The sequence below is a fragment of the Psammomys obesus genome, unplaced genomic scaffold (genome assembly GCF_907164565.1).
Source record: "Psammomys obesus unplaced genomic scaffold, mPsaObe1.curated_primary_1811, whole genome shotgun sequence".
Lineage (NCBI taxonomy): Eukaryota > Metazoa > Chordata > Mammalia > Rodentia > Muridae > Psammomys > Psammomys obesus.
In genome coordinates this window covers 3,342,071-3,366,588 of record NW_026585643.1, presented here as the reverse complement: position 1 = coordinate 3,366,588, position 24,518 = coordinate 3,342,071, and the positions used below count along the sequence as shown (strand labels likewise).

General features: G+C 42.1%; 1 protein-coding gene across 5 annotated transcripts in view; it reads right to left on the bottom strand.

The window, feature by feature from the left end:
• The window catches only part of Ift88 (intraflagellar transport 88), a 91,754-nt gene that overhangs the window by 46,483 nt on the left and 20,753 nt on the right, over positions 1-24,518 (bottom strand). For all 5 annotated transcript variants that reach the window (XM_055616873.1, XM_055616843.1, XM_055616865.1 and 2 more), the window contains 5 exons: positions 23,789-23,903; positions 21,827-22,058; positions 19,164-19,234; positions 16,270-16,356; positions 1,362-1,461 (listed from right to left, as the gene is read on the bottom strand). In XM_055616873.1, coding sequence (XP_055472848.1) covers positions 1,362-1,461; positions 16,270-16,356; positions 19,164-19,234; positions 21,827-22,058; positions 23,789-23,903 — 605 coding nt within the window. The remainder of the gene's footprint in view (positions 1-1,361; positions 1,462-16,269; positions 16,357-19,163; positions 19,235-21,826; positions 22,059-23,788; positions 23,904-24,518) is intronic.

The following is a 24,518-nucleotide window of genomic DNA, read 5'->3' as shown; positions in this document are numbered from 1 at the left end:
CAACAAAAAACAGAAAAAAGACATTCTGAATAGAGGAGCAAAGTAAGCAGGATACAAGATCTGGGTTAATTTTAACAGAAACAGTTAAGAGTGCTTATTTTTTATTAAAAATACTATTGTATTATTTGACATACTAGTGTTTTGCCTGCATGTATATCTGTGCACCACTTATGTGCCTGGTGTCCATGGAGGCCAGAAGAGGGCATCAGATCCCGTGGAGCTGGAACTACAGATGGTTGTGGACTGCCACGTAGGTGCTGGGAACCACACCCAGATCCTTTGGAAGAGCATCTCTAAAGGATAAGCCATCTCTCCAGCACCAAGAGTGCTTAGGTTTAAAAATAGACAGTTATGAAGTATGAACTATGGCAATGTACTATTAACCTTCTCTAAAAAGAAAATAAAATTTAAAAATAAAATGCCAAAACAGATAAATAAAATTTTCTCCATTGTGTCATTTACAACAGTAAACTTCATAGTCATAAATTATTTTTCAGGTCCCCACATCACTTCAGCAAGATAACAGAGAGCGATCTGTCTCACACCATAGAATTCCACTGCAGCAGAACCCACAGTGGCTGTGTGTGTGTGTGTTTGTTTGATATATGGTTTTGCAAAGCTCAGGTTGACCTCAGTCTCACCAGTGGCTGAGGAGACCTGGCACTTCTGATCCTCCTGCCTCCATCCCCCAGTGCTGGGATTACAGGCATCAGCCTCTGAGGCTGACGATGGCATTTTTAAAAAGGATTTATTATTTTTCTAACTGTGTGTATGTGTGTGGCCCCGAGAGATTATATGCATGTGAGTACAGGTGACCAAGGAGTCCAGAGGAGACTGTCAGATCCCCTGGAGCTGGGTTTATGGGCAGTTGTGAGCCACCAGATGTGGGTGCTGGGCACCAAACTTAGAACCTCTGCAAAAGAAATACATGCTCTTAACCTCTGAGCATCTCTCCAGCCCGGCAGTGGTGGTTTTTTTTTTTTTTTAATGTTACTTATTTACTTTACATCCTGATTGCAGCTTCCCCTTCCTTCTCTCTTCCTAGTCTCTCCCTCTTCTCTCCCCCTCTCTTCAGAAAAGGGAGGACAGTGCTTTTTTTTCTTTTTTTAAATGGCTAATGGTGTGATGGCACAGCAGTCTTGAAATTTCAAGGCCTGGACCAGCACAGAGTTTGGTAATTTAACAATATTCTATATATGCAAAGAATTTACATTTTAAGAAAGAGAATCAACATGTAAAAACTTGTCAGAGTTTATTGGGGGAAGAGCTCAGGGGAAGGGCACTTCAATAACAGTCTAGAAAGCAGGTTCCCTGTATTCACTGCTTGGAGCAGCCAACGTGTGAAACTGTGCTGCACTTACTTGGTTAAAGTCCTTCTGCCTCAGGTATGTAATTGCCTTGTTAATCTCCAGATCATTGGCCAGCTCCACGTACTGAGAGGCTTTCACTACTTCCACACACCTACAAGGAAGGGAGACAAGAAGGAGCACTCGCTCTCATTTCAGTCATTTCGGTTGGTCTCTCTCTCTCTCTCTCTCTCTCTCTCTCTTTCTCTCTCGGTGTGTGTGTGTATGTGCATGTGTGTGCACAATGTATGTACCCTTTTGTTGGGTGCACACACACGTGTATGCGTGCACATATGGAGAGCAGCAGCCAACGTCCGCTGCCATCCTCTCTCATCATTCTCCACTGTGACCCCTCTTACAACAGACAGCATTTCACTGGGGGCTGGCTTAGTCCATCTTCATCATGTGGGGAGTGTGGCGGCAGGCACAGCAGGCATGATGCCAGAGAATTAGTTGTGAGCTACATCCTGACCGGAAGGCAGAAGGAGAAAGCCTGGGCCTGGCATGGACTTTTTGAAACTTCAGAGCCACCCCAGTGACACACTTCCTCCAACAAGCCACACCCCCAATCCTTCTACTCTTCCAAATAGTGCCACTCCAAAGTGACTGAACATTCAAATATATGAGCCTATGAGGGCCATTCTTATTCGAATCATCATACTTCTCAATTTTAAAACCAATAAGAAAAACAATGAAGGGGATTACACATGAGGACATGGATTAATTTACTACACCTGCTTCATCGACTAAAGCAAAATAATATGTCACGAGGGTGTGGTTCATTGGCTTAGACCATGGTTGGAAACAAAGAATCCCTTTCTTCAGCAGAACGTTCTCCTGAAAAGCATCACTTATAAAAGAGCCTTCTACTTAAAACAGGGAAAGAGAACTTGAGGCCCCTCCGACACTATTGCTCCCTGAATGACATCTGTCCTCCTCTGAAGATGAAACTGAGTTCTCAAAGAATAAACTGGAAAGTCAGGTACATAAAGCACATATTTATTAAATGTCTACCACATGTCAGACCTTATGTTTTAGTATAGGGGCTGCAAGAGAGGATACAAATCTATCCCTCACCTGTGAGAAAAGAACAGTAAAGCAAGCTCTTCACAAAGGAGTTCAAGACGGGTGAGAGACACCAGATCAGAACGGGAATCCACAGACACTGCAGCTCACTCTGAAGGACAAGTATGAACAACTTGAGAAAAAGAAAGATGCAGAAGGCCAGCAGCTGGACCTATTAAAGAGATTCAGTTGCTGTATATGGGGCAGAAGCACTCAAAGAGCAGAAAGAAAGATGGTCTGGGAATCAGGCAGAGGCTACATCATTCAGAGTCTCTGTGGCAGGAAAAAGAATGCATGCTTCATTCTCAAAGTCCCAGACAAGGACTGAGGATGGTAAGAAAGTTGTTATTGCAAATTCTACACTCAGGAAAGTTACTCTAACAGATGTAGTGAGAATTTTAGTTTCCTAAAACACCCAGTTATGTTGGAAATACGTTTTTGCTTTAATCCCAGGTGTGGGACATGGGGGTGTCCACAGCACCTATGATTTGCATCATGCTCTAGGAGAGGCATGATTCTGCAAACTGAAAATAGTTTAATTTGCAATTCTAGGAACTCTAGAGAGGGTATAATAAAATGCCAGAGCCCCAAGAGAAGTGGCAGCTGCTGCGCCCCCCTCCACCCCCCACCCCGCTGTTGCCCCTGCTGCTGCTTTTGCTAATTGCTGTTTGCTGGATTGCTGGTTGCTTTATCCTGAGGACAAAGATTGGACCTGCCCCAAGGACCTCATCCCCCCTAATCAACAGGAAGTAGTCTAAAAAGGTCTAGATCTCTTTCTTTTCTTTTTTTTTTTTTTTTTTTCTCTCCTACCTAGTATTTTGGGGTTGGAAGGGATCAGAGTAGAAAAGGGTAGTAGGTAAAAGAATCAAATAAAATAACCAAGAAGTCATGGAGAACAGTCAGAAGATAGGCAGACATAATGGATGATCCTGAACAAAAAGACCTTTGAACCTATACAGGTAGAAAGAGACACAAAGAGGTCATTCTGAGAGAAAAGGGGGCAAAATGGATGGGTGGTTTCTGAGATAAAGGACACGGAGCTCAGTTTAGCTTTCTGGTTTAGACAGTAGGACAACTTGCAGTCCCATCACCTCAGATGGGCAATTTGGGATGGAACCTGTAAGTTCATGTTAACACAGGCTAAAAGACAAGATACGCTTGGGAATGAAAAGCCCGAGTTACATAGCATAAAGAATATGGCCACAGAAGAGGACAATGCAGCCACTTTTGATGAGAACTGATAGACTAAAATCAGAAAGGAGAGGAGAACCTCCCCTATTAGTGGACTTGGGGAGGGGCATGCATGCAGAAACGGGAGGGAGGAAGGGTGGGATCGGGAGGGGAGGAGGGAGGGGCTTATGGGGGGATACAAAATGAATAAAGTGTAATTAATAAAAAATTTTAAAAAAAGTTAAAAAAAAAAAAAAAGAATATGTGAGGACCTGAGCTGGCAGCTGAATGTGTGAGCCTACAATACAATACTGAGTTTTAGAAAAAGTATTTGGGACTTGACAGATGTAAGGGGCAGGAAGAGGCAGAAGTGATGAGGTGAAAACTTTTGTTTTTTTTTTGTTTTTGTTTATCAAGACAGGGCTTCTTTGTGTAGTCCTGACTGTCCTGGTACTCACTGTGTAGACCAAGCTGGCCTTGAACTCAGAGATCTGCCTGCCTCTCCCTCCTAAGTGCTGGGATTAAAGGAGAGCACCACTACCACCAGGCTAGAGGTGAAAACTTTTCTACTCACACTTCTAACAGAATGTGTAGCAGCTTCTTCTACATAAAGCAAATTTCTGTTTCTCTCAGCAAAACAAAACAAAAAACCCCTAGCTGTTGTATAATTTAAGCCATTCTGTAACTGACACAATGAGCACAGGGCTGTCCTACACTTCGGATATCTGTGGTGAGGGTGGGTTCAGGATCACACAGCACCCTGACGCTGCTGCAGAGAAGAGGCTCCCACAGGCCTCAGGTCCCACATCTTGCTATCATGGCACGCAGAACTGTACCAGTTTATCATGAAGAACTTTATGACGGATGAACAAGAATGTGATGATGGCTCAGTGGTTAAAGCACTTGCCGTACAAGCCTGACAACTTGAGCTCAATCTCCACACCAACCTAAAGGAAGAAAAAGAGAACAGACTCCACAAAAGCTGTCCTCTTATCTCTCTGTGCACGCATGACACACAGACACATGCAATAAATAGAGAGAGAATGTGATGTATCTTGGGTGAGATCTGGAAGGGTCCTTAGCAAAGGAGCTTCTAACTGGGAGTCTGAGGGCTTCAACCTGCGAGTATGCATACACATACATACATACATACATACACACACACACACACATGCCCACACGCACACTTTTATGTGTGAAGGGCTTCAGATATCCGGAATGTTGAGAAAATTCTTCCTTCTATTTAGAATATTTATTCTCCACTTTTTTTTTTGAGACAGGGTTTCTCTGTGTAGCTTGGCTGTCCTGACTTGCTTATAGACCAGGCTGGACTCGAACTCATAGAGACCTGCCTGCCTCTGCCTCCCTGAGTACTGGGATTACAGGCGTGCACCACCAACACATGGATACCTGTAAACTTCTTGAATAAGAAAACTTTTTTAAAAAAATTGACCTATGATTGGCCTCAATAAACAATTATTTGCTTTTGTTGTGTCTGCTGGATTTATAAGCATGTCATTAAAACCCTAAATGATAAAAAAGAATGAAATGATTAATTTCATTCCTACTAGAAAATTTATAGTAATTTCTTGTTTGATTAAAAAAAAATCATGCTAGGCATGGTTGTGCATGTCTTTAATTCCAGCACTCAGGAGGTAAAGGCAGGTGGATCTCTGTGAGTTCCAGGCCAGCCTGGCCTACAGAGTAGTTCCAGGACAGCCAGGGCTATTACACAGAAAAACCCTGTCTCAGAAGATAAAAACAAACAAATCCAACAACAATAACAAGAAAAAAAACCACACTTTTTTTTCAGAAGTAAGACACCTGTCAAAACAACACAAAATCTAAAAGTTAGCAGGCACGTAGTCGCGGCTTTCTACAGCAGCTTTACCAATGAAGTGGTACCCTAAGTGAGCATCACTGCTTTTCCCTGGGTGGTTTTCCAACATGTGGCAGGCCATGCCCTGGGAGTGGCATACGGAGCTTTAAAGGCAGGCCCTAGCACCAGGAATTGACCTGATTCTTTACTTGACTTAAACTGGTTATACGCTGCTTCAAGGAAGTTACTTTTGTCTTGATTACTTTATAAAGTCCATTTTTCTGAGTCAAACCAAGGGGTTTTGCAACTACCTCAGACCATGCTTCTTTCAGTAAGTACCCATCCCAAGTGCACAGCACTCTGTACAATCCCCATTGATCTTTGCTCTTTCTGTGGTCTTCCGGCACATTGGAGTTGGTTCTCTTGTACTGGGGTCATGTTGTTTGGGACACATATACAAACATACAAATGGTTTAGGTAAAGGTGCCAAGACCACTCAATGGAGAAAGTAGTTTTTCAACAAAAAGTGCTGGGAACACTGGCACTATACAAATAAGGTCCAACCTCATGCAAATGAATGAGGTTGGACCTTAGTTCAATTACAGAAGTTAACTAAAAACTGATCAAAGACCTAACTGTAAGAACTAAAACTACATAATTCTTGGAAGAAACCATAGGCAGAGTTTTAAGACAGGGCTAGTGAGACAGTTCTGCAGGTACGGGCACGGGCTGCCAAGCCTCCCTACCCAAGTTCCAGCCTTGAGACCCCAGCTTAAAACAGACTCTCACTCTGAACTGTGACCAGTACCTGTAACAGTCTACATAGTGAACTCTAGGACAGCCAGGACTACATAGAGAGAACCTGTCTCAAAAACAAACAAAAACAAAAAACCCAAAAACTCTTCAGGAAAACAGGAAAATATTTTCATGAAGTTGAGATACACAGAAGTATCCTCAAGAGGACCTACTAACCAAACAAACAGAAACAAGGGCACTTAATACATAAAAAATAATTGATATCAGATTAACATCAGATTAGGCTTCAGTGAAGTGCAAATCAAACATCACAATGCCATAGGCTCTTTGGTTAAGATGAACAATTATAAATTATGCTAAGACTTTCTATATGCTATAGAGGGAGAAGAGCCAGGACTTGGTAACATCTGGTGAAAGTTGAATGTACACATACCCTCAAAATTATCCCACAGAGAAATAAGGGCCACACCCACAATCATACAATAATACTGAGAGCAGTGTCAAATTCCAACTGAAACTACCACAATGCCCATTAACATGATATACAGTGAAGCGGCAACATCAGAAGCAATGAAGCTGAACCCACGAGGACATGGCATCCACAAACATGAAGTAAGAAAGTCATGAACAAAAGGACAGAGCCAGTAGGACTCTATCTCTAGTACAGATTCTGTTATGGTTTAAAGCTAGAAAAGCTACAGTAAGCATTCAGAGAAGCCTGCCAAAGTGGTTAAAGAGGAAGAGCAAGGAAGGAGAGACACCAGCCACCCTTGGTTGAGGAGGCAACCTGGTGATGGCACTAGGATCTTTTATGGAGTTAAAAGGTCTTTACATTTTACTTAACAAGCTAATATAGCAGTTGTTTGGTATAACCTTTATTTCTTAGATGAGGTCTACCTAGATTGCTCAGGCTGGTGTGATCACCTCAGCCTCCTGAGCTGGTACTACTGGCACTATGCAGAGCAATGTCAGACACATGTAACAGAACCCCCAGGACTGTAATCTAAAGACACAGAAAAGTTGATTTACGTAGTCTAGACTACAGACTGCCCCTTGAGGATCTGTTAAATCCCCTGATGATTTTAATATGCATCCAAAGAAGACACCACTAGTCAAAAAAAAAAAAAAAAGGTGTTGCATATATCAGAATCACTTATCAGTTCTGGGGGAGGAGTTATCAACATGCAACTGCTCACTCCTCAACTCAAAACCCTTCTACAGCTTTATGGAAGGAGGGGTGACAGAATCACATCAGTCATACTGCTCCCCCACTCCCGTGCAGTGCTAGACAAGTGCTTTACCATCGAAGTAAGTACCACCTGTACTAGCAAACAATCAGAGCAAAACCAGAAGTGGGTGCTTGCCTGTAATGCCAGTACTGAGGGGCAGGGGTCGGAGGGCCACAGCTGAAGCCCAGCCACAGCTATATACTACCTCATAAAGCCAAAAACAAAAAAACAAACAACAACACCCAAAACCCATCAAGGCTCAGTGGGTAAAGTGCCTGCTTCTCAAGTCCGATGACTTGAGCTTGGATTCCCCAGAACCCATGTAAGAAGACAGACATGTGTTTCTAATTCTAACACTCCTACAAGCCGATAAGGTCAGAGTCAAAATAATCCTTGGAAACTCCTGGCCCGCGTAGCCTGGAAGAGAGTGCAGCAGCAGCAAACAGGAGAGGCTGCCTCATTAACAGGCACAAGCAAAGGATCTCAGAGGCTGGAGAGGCGGCTCTGAAGTTAGGGGGGACATGTACTGCTCTTCCAGAGGACAGAGGCTCACAATTGCCTGTGTCTCGAGCTCCAGGGGATCCACTGCCTCTCTTGTCCTTCGTGGGACAACCACAGCAACCCCACTCCCCATGCATATATAAATAATTAGAAAAATAAAATCTTTTAAAAAAGGAATGCAAAGCCGAGCACGGTGGTGCACCCCTGTGATCCCAGCACTCAGGGAGGCAGAGGCAGACGGATCTCTTTAAGTTCAAGGTCAGCTTGGTCTACAAAGTCAGTCCAGGAGAGCCAAGGCGACACAGAGAAACCCTGTGTAGCCTCGAATAAAACAAAACAAAACAAAACAAAACAAAACAAAAAAAGAAATCAAAACTGAGTTGTCATCAATAAACTTAAGCTTAACCTTTTGGAGGAAACAATTTAAGTCACAAACATAGCATCAAAACCTGAGGTATGTGCTCACTGAAAATTAGCCCAGAAAGAAAAAAAAAATCAATGACCCTTTTTTAGAGGAGAAAAAAAAATCCCTGGTTTTATAACTCAATAGTATTAGTAAGGTTTTGAAAGCTGAGCTAGCAGCATGTTGTGGGCACAAAGGTCCTTGTGCCCACAGATCATAAGGACACCAGGAATGTTAACCATGCATTAGTGTCTCTTCAAAGGAGGAAATACCTGTTTCCTCCCCAGAAACCCGAGAGTGGATGTTGTTAGTAGCCGGTGGCCTGAGCTAGGTGTAGGCCAAGCCTCACTCGAGTCCCCCGGAGTGCTGATCCTAGATTCTTAGCTTTGTTTCTTGGTCCACAGGACCCATCCTTGGGGGAGTTGTCACATGCACTTTACACCCTGCTGACCCCTATGCTATCTTGGTCAGAGACCACACCCAGTCCTAGGCCCTTCAGCTATAGACCCCATCTTCACGGTAGAGGTCACATGTACTTGGCAAAGGAGTTTCTACGTAGTCATGTTTCAAGCTTAATTGTGCACTGCAGTGTGAAATTATAATGACTACTGACTGGAAATACTTTTCCAAATTATTCTGTATTTAAAGAGTCTTACAATAAACACCTAGCATCAGACTCCTGAAGCTTGATCAAGCCCAAGTAGAACTGAACCAAGTTTTCCTTCTTACTTCAGAGGAATCGTTTCCCTGCCAGCAGTAAAGCTTGCAAGGATTTCCACTCTCCACACTGGCATAGTCCAGATTTCATGGGCTGAAATGTTTCACAGCAAAACTAGTAACCACTTAAAACCTTTTAAGTGGAAATGAGCTTGAAAAAGATGGTTTGAATGAACAGAAAGTAGTCTTTGAACCTCAAAAAAAATGCTTTCCTTTAACTGAATAAATTTAAACATATAAACACAGAACTCCCTACGAAGCTAAGTTAAACTGAAGACTTGACTGGCATCTTTCTTACAAATGTCAGTTTAAAATGATATAAACAGAACAGATATCAAATAGCTTAATTTAAATGTTTTATTTAATTTCAAGTCTTAAAAGTGCTCCAAACACTGAACAGCTGTCATGCCTTGAAAAGACTGTGGCTTAATCATCGGCAGCTGATAAAATGCAAGAAAAGAGCAAAATGTGGAAAGTACAACACTGCTTGTGGCATGGAATGGTTCCCGCATGCCATCTCCTAAGAGTCCTGCCTTCCTGCACTCACCCATTCAGCCCCTGGTGGTAAGTCCCGCCTGCCCTCTGCCGCTTGGTCCCTTTCTTTATTATATAAGTGTATAAATAATGCTATTGGACATCCCACCTCTTTCACATGTCAAGTAGGAACCTTTTCTTCTTCTAGCCACTTTTAGGATGCAGACATGGTCAAACGTTCTCTCCTAAGCAGGAATAGAGGTTAGGAAAAGGGTTCTGACATGTATTCAAATCTAGTCACTTTATCCTGAGATACAGCAATAGAATCCTCCTTGAATTTTCCTTTGCAAACCATCTTCTTCCTAAAACTGTGGGATTCTGCTGGATAAGGTTGAACTCGGTTTCTCTGGATAGCCATTTATTTGCTCAAGCTTAGTCTATCAAGATAGACTCCCCTTTTCTCAGCGGGGTTCTAAAAGTCTCTCCTGATCTGGGTGACCCCAGGTCTTGTAAGGAGCATCACATAGCCCTCAGGGCAGATCACAGGCCAGACCCTTCCCTGATAAGGAAACTGCTCTAGTAAGCATCTAGAAATTCCTAGAAATGCCCCATCCTGCTAAAAACCTTAGTCCAGCAGTGACCTTCAATTGTACTTGGAGATCCTACAACTAGCACAGGATAATTAAGTACTGAATTTTCCGTCTTGTCAAAGGACCATTAAGTATCCCTGGCCCCAGCGAATCAAACACATTTATCCTTGAAATCCCTCCTTCTGCCCAGGGTTTATATTGCCCTTGATTTCACATCAATAAAGGTTCGTGCTTTCAGTTCAAGACCGCTGAAGTTCCTCATTTATCCTTTCCCTGGCTGCATCTCACCAGGCCTGCCCTCCCAACTTGACAGGCTGCGAACCGACCTGGGCTTTGCCCGCACCCCTGCCGTGCTTAGCACAGCAGCTTGACCAAGAGCTGTAACACCTTGGTACTGCCATAGGCTTTCGAATGCCCGAGCTTCCATTGCCACCATGAGATATTCTAAAAGAGCTACTCTAACACTGTGGAAAACATTTTCCACACTCCAGCTTAGCACACTCAGGCCTCACTGTACTGCATTCTAGGTGCCCTTAACCCCCCATTCTCTGTCTGGAAGCCGGGTTCCAGACTGCCTGCCGAAGTCCAGGCTCCTGCCGAGCAGAGAACACCACCAAACTAGAAGACAACTTTACCTACATTCTTCCTTTAATTCTCTTACAATTTAGACATCTCACTCACTTCCTAGACCTACGTATTTTCTAGAAGGCTGTAGTCCGTGGCTTCTGATACTTCCCAGGGTCCAAATTCACACCCTAACTTGGAAAGCAATTCAGGTGTGGTTATGCAGTGCCCCAAGGACACCAAGCTGCTGTGGCCATCTGGCATCATACTCCTCGGAGGGTCCTCTGAGGAGCATCTACTCAGGTCCCGCCACTCCCGCCAGGTGAAGTGCACAGCTGTGTCCTCCAAGGATAACCAGCTCCATTTCTGCTTCCGGACACCCACTGACTATGCTCCCTAAGGTTCTCTTCACAACAGCATGTTGCAGAGTGACAGGGGCTGCAGCAGAGCCTCCTGGACCTCCTGAACAGGAATGGAATATGGCAATGGAGCCCCAAGACAGTGGGCAGATAGCAGGTTCAGAGTCTTTAATCTCAACCATAAACTCTAAGGTTGTCTCCAAAGTGTATCATCCATTGTGCTCTTGCTATCTGCAAGTATATTTATAACCATGAATACAAAATATTCACCTATACACACATATTTTTATATATGTTCATGTCAAATATTGCCAAATCCTGCAAGGCTTGGAACCCTGACTAGAGGTGGTGAGGACATGAAGAAAGGACAGACACACATTTATAAGCTACAGTACAGCGTGAGGAGTTAGCTAGTTTCAGTACAAAGTCTCTGCAGGTGATCAATCTCGGGCAGTTAGCATCAGAGAAGAAAACTGCCATTGTTTGTCTTCGCACACACTGAGCAAAGCTTTGCTAACCCCTTCAGCCTGGCCCATGTGTTTTTACCAATGGGATAATATGTTAATTGTCCCATAGGTCCAAGGCCTTGGAGCCCTCAGTATGTGCCCATGCGAACAATACACACTCACTCAGTTTTTCCTCTGCTCCCTACAAAGAATAATTTTTAAATATTATACACATATCTTCCAAGCTATTAAAATAAAATTTACCCTTGAATTTCCTGTTATCTGAGATCTAGCCAAAAAGAAAGAAAGGAAGAATGAGAGAAAAGAAAGAAAGAAAAAAAGGCATTTTGAGATAGGCTCTCATGTAGCCTAGGCTGGCCACAAAATTGTTAAGCTAGTTATATAGCTAAGGATGGCCTTGAACACCTGATCTCCACCTCCCAAATTCTAAGATTACAGGCATGTACCACCATGGCTGATATACATTTATTTTAAACTGGCAGATCCCATATAAAGGAATGGGTGCTTATCTGGATAAAAAAATAGGAAAATAAGGCATATTTTAGGCTGCAAATAAAAATCTTAAAAGCACATGATAAGCAGTACATAAGGGACTAAAGAGATGGCTCTGGTTAAGAGCACAGGGCCTGTGTTTCATTCCTGACACCTACATGGTGGCTCACTTCTTTAGCTCCAGCTTCAGGAGAGCTGATGCTTTCTTCTGGCCTCCGGGGGAACCAGACACACACATAGTCCATAAACATACATGCAGGCAAAACACCCATACACATAAAATAATAATTAAAAAAATAAGAAAGAATATAAGACACTATGCTCTTTGGTTAAAACAAATAAAAATTCATATTTAAAAATGTGAAGCCATGATAAAACTATATGAGGGTAAATTCAGAACCCAAGCGACAGAAATGAGTGTTCTGCCTAGATTCCTCCTGTATTAGGTAGGTCTATACCACCAATGCACTAACGTGCACCTTTTAGATTGATTCTAATATTGATATGCTCATTTTCCTATGTCATAGCTGTCTATCAACATTTCCTAAGCAACCCTATCTTTTTTGTTAAATGAGAGGCTATCATTTCACAAAAGAAATATATTCAAGTGAAAATTTTCATCTTGGCTGAAGCAAAGGTTATTGGGTTGAAAGGAATGTCTGACCTCAGTGATTTGAAAAATTAAGAGTTAGATGGGCATAAGAATTGGTTACATTATACCCGATACCTGTGATACTAGCGCTTGGGAGGCTGAGGTAGAAGGATGAAGTGAGTTCCAGACTGGACCACTACGATGGCTAATCTTGGTTGCCAATTTGACTAACGTGGAATGAGCTAAAACCCAAACATCAGACAACCATGGGAGGTTTCCTTGCTTGGGTTATTTGAGATGGGAAGACTTAGCCTAAATCCGGGCCACACTCTCTGGTAGCAGCCCAGAGACTGGGCTGGAAGACATGGAAGAAGTAGGCTTTTGCTGTTTGCCTGAAAACCCTTACTTTCTCTGGCAAGTTCATCATGTTGCTTTACTTGTACTAGAACTAATTTTGAGATTTCAATGTATACTGAAGAGCAGCAGCTCTGCTGAAATCTTCAGGACTCTCGGGTAGACTCGGACTGTGAGACATCCGGTCCTGAGGACTGAACAACCGCTGGATTCTGCATTCTCAGCCTTTCAGGCATGAGACAGCCATTGTTGCCTACCTGGACCACAGCCTGTAAGTTCTCTACTAAAATCCCGCATACATACTTTCAAGGTTTATTTATATATATGTTGTATATGGGTGTTTTGTATGTGTATGTCTATACACCAGAAGAGGGTATAGGGTCCCATGGAACTACAGTTACAGACTGCATTTATAGATGACTGTGACCCACCATGTAGTTGCCAAGAATTGAACTCTGAACCTCTGGAAGAGCAGCCAGTGCTCTTAACCATTGAGCCATCTCTCCAGCTCTCTATATTCTTTTCTCATTCTATCACTTCTGTGATAGAATGTATCACAGAGAATCCTCACTAATGTAACTACAGAAGGAAAGAGGGAAGGGGGCAGACAAGCCAGCTGGCTGGCTTAGTGGTGTATGTCTGTGATCCCAAAACTGATGAGATGGAAGAAGGAAGATCATTCAAGGTCATTTCCAGAGACTTAGTTGAATTTGAAAGCAGCCCTGATGTAAGAAACTTTGTCTACAACACATGAATAAGGAGTAGAATCGCCTAGCCTGGTATAGCCTAAATCTAACATAACAAAAGCACTTTAACAGCAAAATTTGACACTTCTATTTAAGGAAAATTTCAGTCATAATCCCAAAAGAAACAACCAGAGAAAAATGGTGCTCTTGAAAAAATAAAAGCACACACACACACACACACACACACACACACACACACACACACACAAAGAAAGTTTGTATGACAAATCCAAGGAAGTCTTAGAAATCAAATATCAGAGATAGAAAGTACCAAATCAGGCCAGGCAGCAGTGGTGCACACCTTTAATCCTAGCACTCGGGAGGCAGAGGCAGGCAGATCTCTGTGAGTTCAAGGCCAGCCTGGTCTACAGAGAGCGAGTTCCAGGACAGCCAGGGCTACATGGAGAAACCCTGTCTTGAAAAACAAACAAACATGAAAATACCAAATCAGAGAAAAAAGGTGACATGGAAGTCTAAAGTTTGATGGGAATTAATAAGCAGATGTGAAGGGAGCAAATTATCAAAGACATGTTTCCCTAAGTGAAACAGAAACAAGACTGCAGGGGTCTGAGACAAAGACATAGGAAAAGGGGCTGAGATGGCTCAGTGGTTAAGAGCTCTGTTTGCTCTTCCAGAGGTCCTGAGTTCAATTCCCAGCAACCACATGGTGGCTCACAACTGTCTATACCTTCTACTGCCATCTTCTGGCATGCAGGTTTACATACAGATAGAGCTTTCAAAATAAATAAATAAAATCTTTAAAAAGAAATTAAAAAAAAAAAAGACAGGAGAAAAGGACAAATTTAAATATATGTTTATAGATTTTCAGAGAAAAAAAGTTAGGGGAAAAATCCAGGTCCCCTGCAAACAATGGAAAAGACTAGGGATAGGGTTCTAGTCAGCAGCAAATGTAGTTAGCAAGGGACACAGGGCCCAGAGCTCAGAACAAAGGCCTACCCTAGAACCTTAAACTGGCCCAGTGGTCAGTCAACAATGCTGGACACATTAGCACCTGCCTGAAGTCCCACCACTCAGGAAACTTAGGGAAGAGGAGCTCAGAGGCCAGCCTAGAAAACACCCTAAGAACCCTGCCTCAAACAGTAAGAAAGAATGGAGGTACCATCAGGGAGTCTGACACAAATGGATTTTAAGACAAAACCAAGAGAAAAATACAGTTACTGCTTTTTAAACAAAAGGGTTCAATCTGGGAAAGAACTCAAAGCAGACTCCAAGATGACAGTCAGCCCCAGGTCACAATAGTAACGTCTTACAGAAGAGAAGCAAAGAGCACTTCAGTGAGGGAGAGTGAGAAACTGAGTGCACAGCGGGAACAAAGGATGCAAGGTCAGAGTCAGGCAGCTAGCTCACGCTGCAATCCGTGCTGAGGGAGGAGGACTGCTGTTGAGTTCACTAGACTCATCTGCACAAAGGAAGGAAGAATTGAAGACAGAGAGACAGAAAGGAAGGAAGGAAAGAAGAAAGGAAGGAAGGAAGAAAGGAAAGACAGGAGGAAGGACGGAAGGAAAGAAAGAAGAAAGGAAGGAAGAAAGGAAGGAAGGAAGGAAGGAAAGAAGGGAGAAGGGACAAACAGATTGAAAGACAAGTAAGCAGGCAAGTGGGAAAAAAAAATGTCATGGGCCAAACTGAAGCCTCCAGCACAAACTAAACAAGACAGTTGGGATTGAAGGGATTCTGGGTGCTAACCACAAGCCTGTAAGGCTTTCACTAAGGAGGGCACTTGTTCTCTCTCAGGAAGAAATGAAAGGTGATCAGAAAGATGAAGTGTGATGCTTCCACACTTACCCCCCTTTTGAAAAACCGTATGTATGTACTTCAGGTTCTAAAGATCCCAGCACTCAGGAGGCAGAGGCAGGCAGATCTCTGTGAGCTCAAGGCCAGCCTGGTCTACAAACAGAGTCTAGGACAAGGTTACATAGAGAAACCCTGTCTCAAAAAAACCCCAAAACAATAAGAGATTGTGGTGCAGTGTCGTGTTTGTTTAAAAGTTCAAAATAAGAATTCTGTAAAGTTCAGATCTGTGTTAATACAAGAAGGAATTTTTAAAATTTCTTACAGATGTTTAAACAAAATTATAAAATGAAAAAAAGATTCTGTGCAGAAACTAAATGATCACCTACAAAAGACAATCAGAGAGAGCCCCATGCTCAGTGTAGGAACAGGAAATTATTCACCCCCTGCTCATGTAACAAATGTTCTAAGATTTACTAGTTCTAAAATTCTTTACTTTATTCTGGGAAACAGTTTATATATGGGGACAATGTCCTCTTTAGAGCTATTGCTCAGGATAGAAAGTTTAATATTAATGCCAAAATTAAGCCAGAAAAAGAAAAAAAGGAGAAAAGAAAACAAACAAACAAACAAACAAACAAACAAAACGGAATTTCTACAACAAAAGTATCAACAATGGCAACAAACTGGCCTTAACCACATGATGAAGAAGAAAAAGATCTAATGACAACTTCACATGTCACACTAACCTTAATATATAAGGTAACCAGCATGAAAAGTGTAGGTTGATACTAACCATTATGTATTCAGTTTTCTAATGCCAATATAAATTACAGAACACCACACTCACAGAGCTTTACTGAATTTCACCCTTACCAGTTATAGCCCACAGCAAAAGAGGCTTCGATTACAGGAGCAATGAGTTTTGCAGCTGTCATGATGTATTTTTCTGCCATGGCTTTCCTATATTACATAAACAAAAGTTATATTGGATGTGACATAAAAGTAATTTATATTTAATTCTCAAAATGTAAGTATAAAGATTATCTATCAAGCCTGGTGCAGTGGCACATGTCTTAATTCCAACACTCAGGGAGGCAGAGGCAGACAAATTGCTGTGAGTTTGAGGCCAGCCTGGTCTACAAAGCAAGTCTAGAACCCAATTTGTATATGCAGAATTGTGAGGAGGATCTCCTGATCTAGACAGGAGAAAAGAAAAACAACATCCCTAATTGTTTTCTTAATTGTGGTAAAATAGATACAATGTAAGATATATACCATCTGGGCATTTATTTACTTACAGGTCTTATCATGTAACCCAGGCTGTGATGGAGTTTGTGGTCTTCCTGTCTTCTAGGGTTCATATGTGAGTCCCTATGCCTGGCACTTAAAATTTCCTTTTTTTTTTTTTTTTTTGAAAGAGGGACTCTGTTTAGCCCTGGCTGCCCTGGAACTTGCCTGCCTCTGCCTCTGAGAGCTGAGATTAAAGGTGTGTGCCACCACACTTGGTTCATTTAATCATTTTTTGAAAATACAGGTCAGTAGTATTAAGTATATTTACTTAATGCTTAATCAACAGTACTCTATCCATTTTCAAAACTTAAAACTCAGTACCCATCATATTCATTAAACAGTAGCTTTCACTTTAGACTCAAATCGTATGTACTCTTTGGAAACTACCATTCACATTCTCTTTCTGTGGTATATACTGGTTTTCTTTTTCAAGATGTTTTTATTTTATGTGGATCAGTATTTACCTGCATGCATATGTGTATACCACATGCAGGCCTACTGCCAACGGAAGCCAGAAGAGAGCATCAGATCCTCTGGAACTGGAGTTGAACCACCATGTGGGTGCTGGGAATTGAACCCAGGTCCTTTGGAAATTACCAGTGCTCATTAACCACTGAACGACTTCTCCAGCTCCTTGAGTCCTTTTGTTTTGTTTTGTTTTTTGAGACAGAGTTTCTCTGTGTAGCTTTGATTGTCCTGGGTTTCCTTTGTAGACCAGTCGGGCCTCGAACTCACAGAGATCTGCCTGCCTGTAATCTGAGTGCTGGGATTAAAGGCATGTGCTACCTCACTCAGCCCCTTGACGCCATTTTTATAACTGCTGTGTCTATAAATCCAGGAAGACGGACTAAGATAAATACTTTCACTGTAAATTGGTGTATCTACTTTGGAATACAACTTGGCATTTTCCAGTGATGATGACAATGTGCATTTTATAGTACACAAATACATTGCATTTATAGACATCCATACATACTTTCAAAAGTAACATGCAGCTGGAGGTAAAGGATCTCTGTGAGTTGGAGATCAGCCTGGTCTACACAGTGAGTTCCAGGCCAGCCAAGACTATATAGTGTGACCTTGTCTCAAAAACAAACAAAGGCAATATGTTATGACTTTGTTTTAATAACGCAATTTCTTAGCCTGCTGGTGGTAGTGTACGCCTTTGATCCCAACACCTAATAGGCAGAGGCAGGCAGATCTCCATGAGTTTGAAGGCAGCCTGGTCTACAGAGAAAGTTCCAGGACAACCAAGACTACACAGTGAAATTCTATCTCAAAAAAACAAAACAAAACAGAACAACAGCAACAAAAATAACACAGTTCCACAGTTCCTTTTTCTGGGTTGTGTGCGTGTGCGTGTGTGTGTGTACGCGCGCGCGCGCGCGCGCACGCACATGCACATGCATGGCTGGTCAGTGTTACATGTCCTTCTCTATCACTTTCCACCTTGTGCTGACTAAATCTGGAGCTCAACAGTAGCTGGAGTGACTGCTCAGCGAGGCCCCAGGAGCCTCATCTCGTAGTGTCCCAGTGCTGGCATACCACCTGGCCTTCTACATGGTGCTAGAGAACCCGCCTCATGTCCTCGTGCTGGCTATCCAAATACTAACCCACTGAGCTGTCTGCCCAGTCCCATACACCATTTCTTTAATGGCCGCCTACACCTTACTTTCAGGCCTGTGGGTAGGTTATATAAATTTATCTGCGAAGCTTTGTCTGTGTTTTGTTATTTCTTTACCTTGTCAGGAAGCAGGGAAAGGCACAGAGGTAGCCCAAGAGGCCCGCACACTGCTACCATGTTTGCTAGTCTTCAGACTGACTTACAAACAAGTCTTTCTGTATGTGGGAGTGGCAGTACCGGGATTGAAGCAGGCTTAGTTGTGCTAGGCAGGAGCTCTCACACTGAGCTGCATCCCCGGCCCTTGTTTGGCAGGACAGGGCTCTGCTGTGTAATCCAGAATAGCCTGTGACTGGCTGACCTCAAACTCATGGTCCTCCTGCCTCCACTTCCTTTGTGCTAAGATTATCTACACCACCACTCCAAGCCTTTTTGTTTTAGTTTCATTTTAGTGTTTATTTGGGGTATTTTTTGCCTGTTTGTTTTTGGTTTTGTTTTTTGAGATGACAGGATCTCCCAACATAGTCCAGGCTGTCCTCAAACTTGCTATGTAGAGCAGGGTGGCCTTAAACTCACCTAGCCTTTATGAACTCATTTCTTACATGGCTGTCTTTTTTTTTTTTTTTTTTTTAATTTTTCCAGACAGGGTTTCTGTGTAGCCTTGGCCGTCCAGACCTCGCTTTGTAAACCAGGCTGGGTTTGAACTCAGAGATCTGCCTGCCTGTGTGCCTCCTGAGTACTGGGATGTAAGGCCTATACCATTGCTCCTGGCTACTGACAAGTTTTGTAAGAATCAATGAGAAAGCAGTCATTTTCTAAAAACTAAAGCCATATTATTTAATAGCCAAAATGTTACCTTTCACGTTCCATTTGCCTAAGATGGTCATTTTTTATAGCTTCAATCAATAAATTAGTATGGGGATCATCCTAGAGAAAAAAATTAAGAAAATAAGTCAGACAAAATTAAAAACATAAGATTTCTAATCAAAAGCTGACAACAGAGCAGAACTTGATTTTGTTGTTTTGATGGTTGCCTATCACACTCTCCATGGAATTAATATATATTTGGAGCAGCAGACAAAACGGTCAGGCCAGAAAGAATAAATATGTGATACTATAAATTCTAAATTCAAATCCAAGTATGTTCATGGTTACTGTCTGCTTAGTGGAATCCATGTAACTGCCTGCTGAGAATACGGGCGAAGCTGGGGATGACACAGCCCAGTGACACAGCACCAACTTGGGCATGGAAGGCTTGGGTTTAGCTGCCAGCACCATCTAAACAAACACTGATGGTTTTTAAACAACACACACCTTTTTTCTCAGCATGGAAATAATGCACAAGAATCCACATTTACCCAGCATTATGGTCCAGGAATACTGTCAACGTTTATACATATTGGTCATTTAACACTCACAATGCTTTAATTGCCCCATTTTATATATAAAAGAACTGAGCTGCAAAGAGCGTAGGCTCTGAGTAGCAGGCCAGGCATCAGGCCTCACAGCCTATACTCTCTTCACAAGGAATAATAAAACACCTATAGTCTATCAAGAAAAATCTACTTGAGAGAGAGAGAGAGACAGGCAGGCAGACAAACAGGCAGAGACAGAGGCAGAGAGAGAGACAGAAAGACAGAGAGAGGGACAAAAAGACAGAGAGAACACCCAGTTTAGTAAAGTATTTGCTGGGCAAGTTTGAGGGCCCAATTCATATTTCCAGCACCCATGTAAAATTTACAGTGTTGGGGAAGTAGAGCCAGGAATGACCCTGGGGCTTACTGACCAGTCAGTCTAGCTGTATCCGTAAGTCTCAGGTTTTGAAATTCTGTCTCAAAAAACAAGGTGGAGAGGTTGAAGAAGATAACCCAGGATTACCCTCTGGCCTTCATGTCATGGGTACACACATGTATACACATATATGCTAATAGAGAGAGAGTGTGTGCACATGAGAATCTACTGTTGGGCATGCTGAACCATGCCTACACACACAGTACTGGAGAGGTTGAGACAAGAGGATTCAGAGTTTTGAGGCCAGGCTGGGCTACATGCTCAGTTCCAGGCCACCCAAATTTAAGAGATCCTCAAAAAATAAATAAAGTTCAATTCTATTAAGCTGAAAAATATACCACTTTGACCTATAAATACAGGCAATTTCATATGGTTTGACTTAATGTAAGAGAATGCTAACAATTTATGCATAAAAACATGGGAAATGTTTTCAAAGTATTAAGAAAAAGAAGGAGGAGGAGGAGGAGGAGGAAGAAGCAACATCCAATTGCCCAGAAACTACTGTTTCTATTTTGGTGTTATTTTTCTCCCAGTTCTCATGTGCAAAATATGGACCCATACTTCTTAGCATTATATAATATTCCCTCAGGTCTTTAACAATAAGAACTTTCAGAGGCTGAGGGTATAGTGAATGGTAACTGATAGAATGTTGGCCATGATCCATGAAGCTATAAGTTCAGTTCCCAAGACTATGTAAGACTGGGCCTAGAGGCCATGCTTGTAATCATAGCATTCAGGAAGTAAAGGTAGTATTGAAAATTCAAAACCATCCTTAGCTACTTAGCAAGTCTGAGGTCAGCCTTGGCTAATGAGAGCCTATGTCAAACAAAACAAGAAACAACAAGGCCTTTGAGGTTCCATGGTAGATGGATAGGGGTATAGCTCAGTGGTCAAGTGTGTGCAAGCCCTTTGCTTCAACCCTCAGTACTACTGTACTGGTTTGCTTCTTACTTCTCTGATAAAAACACTGACCAAACCAACTTAGGTATGGGAAGTTTTATTTAGCTGGTAGGCTTCAGTCCACCATCGATGGACTCCAGGGCAGGACCCTCAGGCAGGAGCCTGATGTAGAGGAACAGAAGCAGAGGCCATGAAGAGAGCTCTTTCTGGTTTGCTCTCCATGGCTTGCTCAGCTACTTTACTTATACAATCCAGGGCCACCTGCTCAGGGCTGGCATTGCCCACAGTGATCTGGGCCCTCCCACGTCAAACCTTAATTAACAAAATGCCCACAGGCCACATACAGGCCAGCCTGATGGAAACAGTTCCTCAGCTGAGGGTCCCTCTTCCAGGCTGACTCTGGCTGTGTTGGGCTGACAAAAACCAACCAGGAAAAGTTCTGATGGGGACTGAGAGGTGGCTCAGTGGTTAAGAGCACTGGCTGCTCTTCCAAGAGGACCTAGCACCCACACGGCAGCTCACAACTGCCTCTAACTCTAGGTCCAAAGGACCTAGTACTCTCACATAACCATACTTGCAGGCAAAACATCATGCAAATAAAAATAAAGAAATAAATCTTTTTCAAAAAGGTTTTGGCTAAAATGTACATTCTACTTAAACCATATCCACAGCCCTGTTTCTAGAGTCCCATTCTCAACTCAATTTAAATAGCAAATGAAATGTTTCAATTGCTTCTTGAGAAACTCAAGAAGAAATTCCAAGTAACTCATTTACAGAAACAGGAAGAGAGACAAGCAGGAGATGTGCAGCTCTTATTTTCATACTCACACTTGGGGAGATATATTTATCATCTTCATCAATTTCTAATGGAACAGCAATTAATTTTTGAAATGCCTTCTTCATTTTTTCTCGATCTCCAATGGCAAAACAACTGAGAATTAGGTTGAAGCCTGCCTTCAGATTTGGGGCCATACTCATGATGTGCTCAAATGAATTAATGGCATCTGAATATTGACCAGTTTTTATAAATGTAATTCCAATATTCTGCATTATTTTAATCCTAAACAGAGAAAAATATAGATTAGCTTTAAAAAGTCTGAATTCCTAATGTGACCTTCAAGTTGTTGTACTTTCCTTTTTTATTTCTCTCTCTCTTTTTTTTAATTTACAAAAGCTTTTAAATAGTATAACAGACAGATCACAAAGTTTAAAGATCACTGCCATATTTGCACTAGTGGGACAATAACCCATATTTAAGTCATTTCTATCACCCTGCACAGAAACCCCACGCTCTGTCCAGTTGCCGCCCATCCTCACGGTGCGCATTAGGCAGCCACTAATCTACCTTCTGTCTCTGTATTTCCCAGTTAATGCCTACGAAGAGAATCACAGGAAGCATCAGGTTTAATTCCCTGACACAAACCTGAGCTTTCTTTACACTTTAGTGATTGACTCTTTTTTTTTTTAAAGCACTAAATAGAATACACTATTTATTTATTTGTTCATCAAGTCAGGGTCGTAACTAACTATGTAGCCCTGGCTAGCTTGTTGACGTGGGACTCTCTATATAGACCAGGCTGCCCTTGAACCACAGAGATGTACGGCCTCTGCTTCCAGAGTGCTGGAGTTAAAGATGTGTGCCACCACACCTGCTCTTACCATATTTTCTCATCTACTGACTCCTTGGTGAACATTTGGGTTACTTCTACTTTTTCATGCTGTAATTAATGCTACTATGAACATTCACATACAAACCTTTGAAGTAATTTAAATGTTCATTTCTTCTGGGTATATACCTAGGAATAGAATTGTTGGCCATATAGTAAATGTTCACCTTTTAAGAGGCTGCCTGTCCTCCAAAGTAACAGTACCATTTCACATATCCAATGCATGAAATTTCTAATCTCTCAGCATCTTCATCAACACCTGTCCTTTTGGACCACTCTAGTGGATGTGATCTTTCCTCATTTCCAGGTGTATCTGAATATAATCTCATTGTTTGATCCTAAGTAGCTGACTGGATCAGGATCACTCATCCTGTGAATGTAATCTATCTCAAGTACTCTTCCTTAAAGGACTGTCTTGAGTAGTCCTCAGTACTTACTGCCTTGGCTAAATTACTGTGGCACCCACTTTCTCAGTTATTATTAAGCACATAATGTATGCCTCTAAATGACGTTTTCCTGAAATGCTCAAATTCTTGGTCTTCTCTAGGTAAAAGGTACTTCTAGAGTACCCTGTGAGTTAGGTGATACCTGTTGAAAAGAAGCATCTACAAATAAGGGGCTGTCACAGATGAACTGTCTTCTACGCATAGGGAACATTACACCAATAAATCAGTTTCTGTTCTTGAATATTGAAGGAGTAGAAAATATCCCAACTTCTCCACCTTTTATGTCCCACAGAATGCATTTAGGGTCAGTCTCAGACAGCAGGAAGAGTGTGCCAGAGGGTCTGGGTTTCCAGCCTTGCACTGTAGTTTGTTGCAGGGTCAGGACTGTTGTCATGGCTGTGCTGGTGTTAAGCTGTATGATGTTACTACCAGCCTGCATGCTTAGCTTAGTTTTATTTAACTTGATCATATACTACTCCTCTAACCTTGAATTTGCCACTACATAGATGTGTGCAAAAAGGTCACAGGTGAACCAAACAAAATAGCACATCTGAAACCTGAATCTAATAACTTCCATTTACAAACACTTCAAAATGTTCAGACCAATGACAGCAAACCACAAGTCATTTTGTGTCTGAAGAGACACTTACAATTCAGTCAGCAGGTTTCACACTTACCTCATTTCTTTATGGACACTTGGGATCTGATCTAAGGCCATTCGGTAGAACTTAATGGCTTTGGAATAATTCCTTTGCTTTAAATAGATATTTCCCATATTCACTTTTAGTCTTCCTAATTAAAAAAAACCGAGTATGAACATTCACATGTTTGTACTTTTCCTACAATATTATAGATAATCTTAGCTTATCTTCTCTACAGCTTTTTTCCAGTTAGTAAGCTTTAAATGTTTTAAAATTTTAATGTGTGTGTATATGTGCAGGTATGAAGGCCACAGCACATGTGGAAGTCAGAGGAAAATTCATAGCATTGGTTCTCTCCTGCCACTTTCTAGGGCCTGGGGACTAACCTCAGGTCAGTAGCCATATGTACAGGTAAGGTCAACCCACTGAGCTATCTCACTGGCCCAGTTATGATGTCTTATACATAAAACTCTAACAACAAAACAGTACACCACTGTCAGATGTTCATGTGCTTATCTATGGAGAAATGGAACTTAAGATGGATAGATTTCTTGAAAATACGGCTAGGCAACTGTTCACAAACTGATGGGCACTTGTGTTCAGGAAAACACAAGACAAGAGAAGCAGTTCAGTGGCAAAAGCACCTGCTGTGCAAACCTGAGGGGCTGATTCCATCTCGGAATGTATAGAGGGAGAAGAGAACAGACCCCCATGAGCTGTCCTCTGGCTTAAAGTACAGCCTACCAGACACACACTTATATTTGCA